At 42.0% G+C, this 9,510-nt stretch overlaps 1 protein-coding gene across 1 annotated transcript; it reads left to right on the top strand.

The window, feature by feature from the left end:
- Positions 1–1,115: 1,115 nt before the first annotated feature.
- Positions 1,116–9,285, top strand: LOC124026099 (protein FAM8A1-like). The gene is made up of 5 exons (XM_046339271.1): positions 1,116–1,580; positions 2,427–2,547; positions 2,885–3,008; positions 6,613–6,752; positions 6,967–9,285. Exons 1-5 carry the CDS (start codon positions 1,145–1,147, stop codon positions 7,109–7,111), a joined length of 966 nt encoding a protein of 321 aa, XP_046195227.1. The 5' UTR covers positions 1,116–1,144; the 3' UTR covers positions 7,112–9,285.
- The last annotated feature ends 225 nt before the right edge of the window (positions 9,286–9,510 follow it).

Genomic DNA, 9,510 nt, shown 5'->3' with positions numbered 1-9,510 from the left:
CTCAATTTACCAGTCCCCTGTCTACCCCTACTCAACTTACCCAGTCCCCTGTCCACCCCTACTCAACTTACCAGTCCCCTGTATCATGAGAACACATTCAGGGACTTTCTATTACAATCTGATCTCCCAAAGAACATCGGAACCCTGGGTGTCCGATTGTTACGGCTGAATAACCACATTGTTGTTTAGGTTAAGCTGACTTAGGGCAGGTCTTTGAAAATGGCCTTGTGCCTCAGATTTTTCTTTAGACTCTGTGGTAGTGGCAGGGGGCCTTTGAACAGATTTATTTTATTTCGAGGCATCAAAGAACCGATTGGCAAGTTCTTGGAAATTAGTTGGCTAAGGAATTCTGAGATGAAGGCTGTAATGTAATTGAACTTATTAACTGTTTGCTTGCTGTAAAACGTTAAGAAAAGCAGCAGTAGCGGTGGACATAGAGGGCATATCAGATGCATCCAATTTCACAATTCTCAAAGTGCAAAAAAACACAGAGTGGTTAAATAGCCTACCATTGCTATATAAAATATACAGACAGTGGGAGATTTGCAGGACAAGGTTGTGCACACTGCACCTCCAGTCATCCATTGAAGGTGTAAGATGTAAGTCATTTCAAGGATATACCAGGCCTTAATGGAACAAAGATCTCCTCTCTCTGGTCATTCTTTGGAAATGATCTGAAAACAGGATAGGTGAATATAATATGGCTATTAGTGATGGGTTTGGAACTAAAGACCATAGTCGAATTAATTGTGATTGGAGTGAATAACAGTCAATAATACTATCTGGTATAGAAGTCTAGTCAGTTTATTTCCAATGCTCTGCGTCTTTCACTATAAGGGTAGCAGTGCTGCGCCCTAGTGGTATGTAGAAGTGAACGGTGTTCATTTCGGCCAGGCTGGGAATAGGATGAGGAAACTATTTATTTTACGAGATGTTGCTGTGAGTGATTGTTTTATCATCGATATTGTTTACCTCTTTGAATGCAGCTTACTCTCAAAATATTTGCAATTATTATCACAGTAATTATGTTATTCCAGAAATCGTATATTTTCTTAACGGAAATGGAAACATCCTTCCGGATGTGACGTCGACGTTAAACATGGCTGATGTGGAGAACAAAAACAGACAAGTCGATAAGAAAAACATGTCTTTTAATATTAGAGAGAAGCTAGATATCGGCGAAAATATGCCAAAATTACGTCATCAAGACACTTCGGAAAGTGGAAAGGGTACTGTCGAAACACGTACAACCTCGGAGTACTGTGAAAAGTTGCAGGGGTGGATGTGGCAGTACCACACGGCATATGTGAACTGGCAAAGTTGGCTGGCAGTGTCTGCTTCTCCGTATTTTGCACCGCAACCAATGCAACCACTCACTGCACCCGTCTGGCCAGCGGATTTCCCTAATTTTGATGCCCAGAACTGGTACAATAATCCATTTGGACTCCCCTTATCGACGTATCCAACCGCCATATCCGCGGCTGGGATTCCGCCTGGGGAAACGGCTGGGAGTGGTGCTGTGTCCACTTCAGTACCAGCGCAACAACAACCACAACAGAACGGCAACGCACAACGGCCAGGTAGCTATCAGAGACACAGCTGTTGTTATTATTGTATTTGTTTAATGAGTCTAATATGATAACGTTGGTTATATAGCTAAAGAACTGTTTGAGATAAAGCAACATGACAACAGGCCTGTTACGTTACAGTGATGAATTATGAAAATTAGTGCCCTCTGTGGTCTACTAAAGTAAACACCGTAGGCTCATCTGCTATAGGCCTGGGTTGCTAAAGACCCCCAACCTAGGCATATTAACATTTTTGAAACAAGGAATTTCCTATTGAAGGACAATAACCGTCATCAATGAATGTGTTGGCGACGTCTGTGGCTATTTTGGTAGAGCACGGTGCTTGCAACACCAGGGTTGTGGGTTTGATCCCCATGGGAGACCAGTACAGAAAATCAATATGAAAATGTATTTACTCACGACTTTAAGATGCCCTGGATAAAAGCATCTGCTAAATCGGTGGTTCCCAAATCTATGGGGAGGCCCATAGATATTGTTGTAATTGTTTTGGTCACTCAGATATCACATGAATTCACATTAGACATGGCAAAATGTATAGAATTCCAAGAAAATGTCCTTTATAAAACTGCAACATTTTCTTTGCACCACATGACAAAATGTGTAGAATTGCAGGAAATAAGCTATAAACCTGCTAAATTCTCTCCACCAACGAGGAGTGTGAACAGTGTGTGTCGTGAACATTGCCTGTGCCCATAGAAATAGACGTGGTGCGTGCACGCACAGGGGTGGCCTGGGATGTTCCCCAACGCTGAAAGGGGGGCCCCGAATGGAAAGAGTTTGGTGACCCCTGGCGTCGGCTAAATGACTCAAATGTCAATGTTTTGTGTGTTTTTGCAGGTCGAGAATACAGTATTCCCTCTCCTCTTCAAAGGTTCATGGCTGAAATGGTGGATTTCTTCATTCTCTTCTTCATCAAAGCAACTATTATTCTCAGCATCATGCATCTGAGTGGGATGAAGTGAGTTTAGTTTAATACAAATGTTTCTGTTCTTCTATTCCTTATAGTGCATTCCTTTAGACCAGAGCACTATGGGGCCCCTCTATGGGGTCCCCCTCTATGGGGCCCCCGATCAAAAGTAGTATTTTATTTAAACATCCTAGGAATTGATTTGTTTCGCACTCCATGGGTGATGGTAAAGGTTAGTCCAATGCATGCATAACTACTGTGAAAATATAGTCATGATTGAAGAATCATGCATAACCACTGTATATATTCATGATTGAAGAAACATTTGTAGCATGCATAACTACTGTATATAGTCATGACTGAAGAATCATTTGTATTCTTGTTTCAGGGACATTTCCAAGTTCGCCATGCATTTCATTGTGGAGGAAATAGATGAAGACACGTCCATGGAAGAACTCCAGAAGATGATGCTGGTTGCCCTGGTCTACCGGATATTAGTGTGTTTCTATGAGGTCAGGTGACAAATCAAACTGATACTGTGAACAGAAATCACATACAATGTTTTCATTTTCTGCTTTAAATGTTTCTGTCTTTGTCCTGACGTTGCAGTGTGATGATGTTTCTGTCTTTGTCCTGACGTTGCAGTGTGATGATGTTTCTGTGTTTGTCCTGACGTTGCAGTGTGATGATGTTTCTGTTTTTGTCCTGATGTTTCTGTCTTTGTCCTGACGTTGCAGTGTGATGATGTTTCTGTTTTTGTCCTGATGTTTCTGTCTTTGTCCTGACGTTGCAGTGTGATGATGTTTCTGTCTTTGTCCTGACGTTGCAGTGTGATGATGTTTCTGTGTTTGTCCTGACGTTGCAGTGTGATGATGTTTCTGTGTTTGTCCTGATGTTTCTGTCTTTGTCCTGACGTTGCAGTGTGATGATGTTTCTGTCTTTGTCCTGACATTGCAGTGTGATGATGTTTCTGTCTTTGTCCTGACGTTGCAGTGGGATGATGTTTCTGTCTTTGTCCTGACGTTGCAGTGGGATGATGTTTCTGTCTTTCTCCTGACGTTGCAGTGTGATGATGTTTCTGTTTTTGTCCTGATGTTTCTGTCTTCGTCCTGACGTTGCAGTGTGATGATGTTTCTGTTTTTGTCCTGATGTTTCTGTGTTTGTCCTGATGTTGCAGTGTGATGATGTTTCTGTCTTTGTCCTGACGTTGCAGTGGGATGATGTTTCTGTCTTTGTCCTGATGTTGCAGTGTGATGATGTTTCTGTCTTTGTCCTGATGTTGCAGTGGGATGATGTTTCTGTTTTTGTCCTGATGTTGCAGTGTGATGATGTTTCTGTCTTTGTCCTGACGTTGCAGTGTGATGATGTTTTTGTCCTGATGTTTCTGTGTTTGTCCTGACGTTGCAGTGTGATGATGTTTCTGTCTTTGTCCTGACGTTGCAGTGTGATGATGTTTCTGTCTTTGTCCTGACGTTGCAGTGGGATGATGTTTCTGTCTTTGTCCTGACGTTGCAGTGGGATGATGTTTCTGTCTTTGTCCTGACGTTGCAGTGGGATGATGTTTCTGTCTTTGTCCTGATGTTTCAGTGTGATGATGTTTCTGTCTTTGTCCTGATGTTTCTGTCTTTGTCCTGACGTTGCAGTGTGATGATGTTTCTGTTTTTGTCCTGATGTTTCTGTGTTTGTCCTGACGTTGCAGTGTGATGATGTTTCTGTCTTTGTCCTGACGTTGCAGTGGGATGATGTTTCTGTCTTTGTCCTGACGTTGCAGTGGGATGATGTTTCTGTCTTTGTCCTGACGTTGCAGTGGGATGATGTTTCTGTCTTTGTCCTGACGTTGCAGTGGGATGATGTTTCTGTCTTTGTCCTGATGTTTCAGTGGGATGATGTTTCTGTCTTTGTCCTGATGTTGCAGTGGGATGATGTTTCTGTCTTTGTCCTGATGTTTCAGTGTGATGATGTTTCTGTCTTTGTCCTGATGTTTCAGTGTGATGATGTTTCTGTCTTTGTCCTGACGTTGCAGTGGGATGATGTTTCTGTCTTTGTCCTGACGTTGCAGTGGGATGATGTTTCTGTCTTTGTCCTGATGTTTCAGTGGGATGATGTTTCTGTCTTTGTCCTGACGTTGGTGGGATGATGTTTCTGTCTTTGTCCTGTCTTTGACGTTGCAGTGGGATGATGTTTCTGTCTTTGTCCTGATGTTTCAGTGTGATGATGTTTCTGTCTTTGTCCTGACGTTGCAGTGGGATGATGTTTCTGTCTTTGTCCTGACGTTGCAGTGGGATGATGTTTCTGTCTTTGTCCTGATGTTGCAGTGGGATGATGTTTCTGTCTTTGTCCTGACGTTGCAGTGTGATGATGTTTCTGTCTTTGTCCTGATGTTTCTGTCTTTGTCCTGACGTTGCAGTGTGATGATGTTTCTGTTTTTGGGATGATGTTTCTGTGTTTGTCCTGACGTTGCAGTGGGATGATGTTTCTGTCTTTGTCCTGACGTTGCAGTGGGATGATGTTTCTGTCTTTGTCCTGACGTTGCAGTGGGATGATGTTTCTGTCTTTGTCCTGACGTTGCAGTGGGATGATGTTTCTGTCTTTGTCCTGACGTTGCAGTGGGATGATGTTTCTGTCTTTGTCCTGACGTTGCAGTGGGATGATGTTTCTGTCTTTGTCCTGACGTTGCAGTGGGATGATGTTTCTGTCTTTGTCCTGATGTTTCTGTCTTTGTCCTGACGTTGCAGTGGGATGATGTTTCTGTCTTTGTCCTGACGTTGCAGTGGGATGATGTTTCTGTCTTTGTCCTGACGTTGCAGTGGGATGATGTTTCTGTCTTTGTCCTGACGTTGCAGTGGGATGATGTTTCTGTCTTTGTCCTGACGTTGCAGTGTGATGATGTTTCTGTCTTTGTCCTGACGTTGCAGTGGGATGATGTTTCTGTCTTTGTCCTGACGTTGCAGTGTGATGATGTTTCTGTCTTTGTCCTGACGTTGCAGTGTGATGCTGTTTCTGTCTTTGTCCTGACGTTGCAGTGTGATGCTGTTTCTGTCTTTGTCCTGATGTTTTGCAGTGGGATGATGTTTCTGTCTTTGTCCTGACGTTGCAGTGGGATGATGTTTCTGTCTTTGTCCTGATGTTGCAGTGTGATGATGTTTCTGTCTTTGTCCTGATGTTTCAGTGTGATGCTGTTTCTGTCTTTGTCCTGACGTTGCAGTGGGATGATGTTTCTGTCTTTGTCCTGACGTTGCAGTGGGATGATGTTTCTGTCTTTGTCCTGACGTTGCAGTGGGATGATGTTTCTGTCTTTGTCCTGACGTTGCAGTGTGATAATGTTTCTGTCTTTGTCCTAATGTTTCTGTCTTTGTCCTGACGTTGCAGTGGGATGATGTTTCTGTCTTTGTCCTGACGTTGCAGTGGGATGATGTTTCTGTCTTTGTCCTGACGTTGCAGTGGGATGATGTTTCTGTCTTTGTCCTGACGTTGCAGTGGGATGATGTTTCTGTCTTTGTCCTGACGTTGCAGTGGGATGATGTTTCTGTCTTTGTCCTGACGTTGCAGTGGGATGATGTTTTTCTTTGTCCTGACTTTGGTGGGATGATGTTTCTGTCTTTGTCCTGATGTTTCAGTGGGATGATGTTTCTGTCTTTGTCCTGATGTTTCAGTGGGATGATGTTTCTGTCTTTGTCCTGATGTTTCAGTGGGATGATGTTTCTGTCTTTGTCCTGATGTTTCAGTGGGATGATGTTTCTGTCTTTGTCCTGACGTTGCAGTGTGATGATGTTTCTGTCTTTGTCCTGACGTTGCAGTGGGATGATGTTTCTGTCTTTGTCCTGACGTTGCAGTGGGATGATGTTTCTGTCTTTGTCCTGATGTTTCTGTCTTTGTCCTGACGTTGCAGTGGGATGATGTTTCTGTGTTTGTCCTGACGTTGCAGTGTGATGATGTTTCTGTCTTTGTCCTGACGTTGCAGAGGGATGATGTTTCTGTCTTTGTCCTGATGTTGCAGTGTGATAATTTAAGTCTTTGATAATGGATTTGGTGTATTTTATCATGTTTCTCCTCTCTGTCTGCAAATACAAGTTCCCTCTGATAGTACGGTTTGATTGATTGATTGTCTCCTGTCAGATTGTGTGTATCTGGGGAGCAGGAGGCGCCACTCCAGGGAAGTTTCTCATTGGTCTCAGAGTGATCAGCTGTGATTCCTCCATCCTGGTTCAACCCAACCGGGTCCTCGTGGTGCCTGCCACCAACGTCACTCTCTCTGCGTAAGTAGTGGATCACACCAACACCAACCCTCCATCCACGTGTTGTGAAATAATAAACCAGCTCACTTGGTTATTTGACACTTGATTTTTGAAGTGGTGATGAGGGGAAACATGACAATCTGGCCATTAGATGAAGTCCCTTGATGTGCTGCTCGTCTGTTGTTCCTATGATCTCCGTGACTTTCACACGTCTTGTCCCTGTGTCCTTCTTCAGATCGACAGTCCGAGCCATGAACAAAAACTTCTCCATTGCCTTCTTGTTCCCAGCCTTCATCACGGTCTTCTTCTTCCAACACAACAGGACTGTGTATGACATGGTGGCTGGCACTATCGTTGTCAAGCGCACCGGAGCCAGATGACCATTCTGATTGGTTAAGACCAAGCTAAAGCCTGGCTGGGACCTGGCTACTATTTTATTTAAAGAGGTACATGTTGCTCTCAACCCTGCAGTACAGAGGAGGCTGGTGAGGGGAGGACGTCTCATAATAATGGCTGGAGTGGAGTGAATGGTATCAAATGCATGGAAACCATAAATTCCGTTCCATCCATTACAGTGAGTCCGTCCTCCGGTTGAAAGTGACACCACTACTCCAGCACTAAGGCAGCCTAGTGTCACTAGTCTGGGGAGACAACTGAACTGGGAACCACTCTGCAAAAACGATGACGGGAGGCGAACGCTCTGCATGAGCCTGGAGACAGGAAATACACTATGACATCATCAGTATCTAGGTCCCTCTACACAGCTCTCGTTTGTGACGTCAGAGTTTTTAGAACCATCTCTTGTTTCTCAACTACTGTACTCTGGTTGTTTTTCAGAGGAGGTATACGTTCTACCCTTTCAGATTTGTGCAATGGTAGTATGCAAATTAGCACCCGATCAGTTAGGAAGCACTGAGGAAAAGTTATTAAAGTTTTAATTTAAATGCCTTTGCTTTTCAAAATTAATTAAATGAAAATCTAATCTCTAGGATGAGGAAGTGGAAGACGAGAGAGTAGTTATTTAGTAGTTTTAGCCTATCAGCATATTGATGCAGTTTTATCATTTGTCTTATTTTAAGATAAGGTGGTAACAATCCAACACTCCCAGAATCACAACATGCTAATGGTTTGATTGACATTGCCCTCGCGTCTTACTGCACTATGGGTGAATTATTGTCTCATCGTTATCTGGTTACAACTAGACATTTCTTTGGTTGTCATCAGACTATAAAATAGCTTTATTTTGGATCTGTTAACAGAACAGAACACCTGGGCTCATTCAGTGTAGGCTTAAATATTATCTCAATGAGGGAGATTTATTTAACCTTTATTTAACTTGGCAAGTCAGTTAAAGAACAAATTCTTATTTACAATGACGGCCTACCCCCTAACACGGACGAAGCTGGGTCAGTTGCACTCCGCCCTTATGGGACTCCAAATCATGGCCGGCTGTGATACAGCCTGGAATCGAACCAGGGTCTCTAGTGATGCGTCTAGCACTGAGATGCAGTGCACCGCTGCGCCACTCAGGAGCCCCATGTGGTCGTGTTTCAGTTGATATACCATCTGATCTAACATGGAAAGACACATTTGTTTCTTAGGACTGTATTTATGTTTGGAACTTCAGTCGTAATTGAATCGCTCTCTAAATTATTCCTTAAACTTTGTAACATGAGATACTTTACCAAATACCAGAAAGCTGGAGTGAGTGGCACGTTGTTCTCCATCACTACATTAATCAATTTTACCACAGCCTGCATTAATGAACTCAACAAGTATTAAGGGGTATATTAATGATTGGTCTAATCTTGTTGTCTAAATGTACCCATGACCACCAAACTTGTCACCATATCCAATTTAGCCACGGAGATTAAAACATTTTGAGTGCTTCAAGCGGACAGTATTATGATTGTGTCTGGCAGTAAATGCTACTACCATATGAGGTGCCAATAGGGTTTCAATTCTGGTCATTTCCCCAAAATTCCCAGGTTTTCCAGAAATCCCAGTTTGAAGATTCCTGAATTCTGAAGCAAGAAATCCGGAATCCTTTAGCCAGAATTTCTGGGGAAAATGGTGAATACCTGAGTATTGAGTCCAGATGTAGTATCACTTTTTCAGAATTAGATGTCAGCTAACTATGATTCTAATTTCTGTTTGTTGTTTTAAGTCCAAAGTGACAGGCTCACCTATCTTCCTAACATGTTACCTTTCCTTGGTTGTCATTTTAATATATTTGCCTTGATTATAGAATATAAGTACTACAGTATTGCTATACATTTGTTAAAGTACAGTAACAGTATAAAGAAAATGGCCCGGTATAAAATGTAAGTAATTCAGTTGCTAGGCTACATCTAATACCATGGGATGATAGTACAGTATTGATGTATTTTATTTGTCATTTTATACATTAATTTATAAAATATGATTGTGTACTAATTATTTTATTTTAGTGAATGAGCTTGGTGTGTTAGTTGGAATTGTCAGCACATTTCCGGGTTGAATTTGCACATTTTATGGATTTTAATTCACATGAATAAAACTTTATTGATCATTATTTTACTTGAATAAAACTTTATTGATCATTATTTTACATGAATAAAACTTTATTGATCATTATTTTACATGAATAAAACTTTATTGATCATTATTTTACATGAATAAAACTTTATTGATCATTATTTTACAGAGAATGAGTTTCAAATTTCATGGACCAGTCATGGCAACTGTTCAGTTTCCTTGGCGTCTGTGTGATGATATCGATATGTGCCAAAGCATTCTG

The sequence above is a fragment of the Oncorhynchus gorbuscha genome, unplaced genomic scaffold (assembly GCF_021184085.1).
Source record: "Oncorhynchus gorbuscha isolate QuinsamMale2020 ecotype Even-year unplaced genomic scaffold, OgorEven_v1.0 Un_scaffold_2591, whole genome shotgun sequence".
Taxonomy (NCBI): Eukaryota; Metazoa; Chordata; class Actinopteri; order Salmoniformes; family Salmonidae; genus Oncorhynchus; species Oncorhynchus gorbuscha.
The sequence above is the reverse complement of the archived record's forward strand: the minus strand, read 5'-3'. Positions and strand labels throughout refer to the sequence as shown.

Coding starts and splice junctions, on each gene's coding strand:
- LOC124026099 (XM_046339271.1), top strand. CDS start 1,145: ATGTCTTTTAATATTAGAGAGAAGCTAGATATCGGCGAAAATATGCCA. Junction 2,548..2,884: donor ATGCATCTGAGTGGGATGAA/GTGAGTTTAGTT, acceptor TTCTTGTTTCAG/GGACATTTCCAAGTTCGCCA. Junction 3,009..6,612: donor TATTAGTGTGTTTCTATGAG/GTCAGGTGACAA, acceptor GTCTCCTGTCAG/ATTGTGTGTATCTGGGGAGC.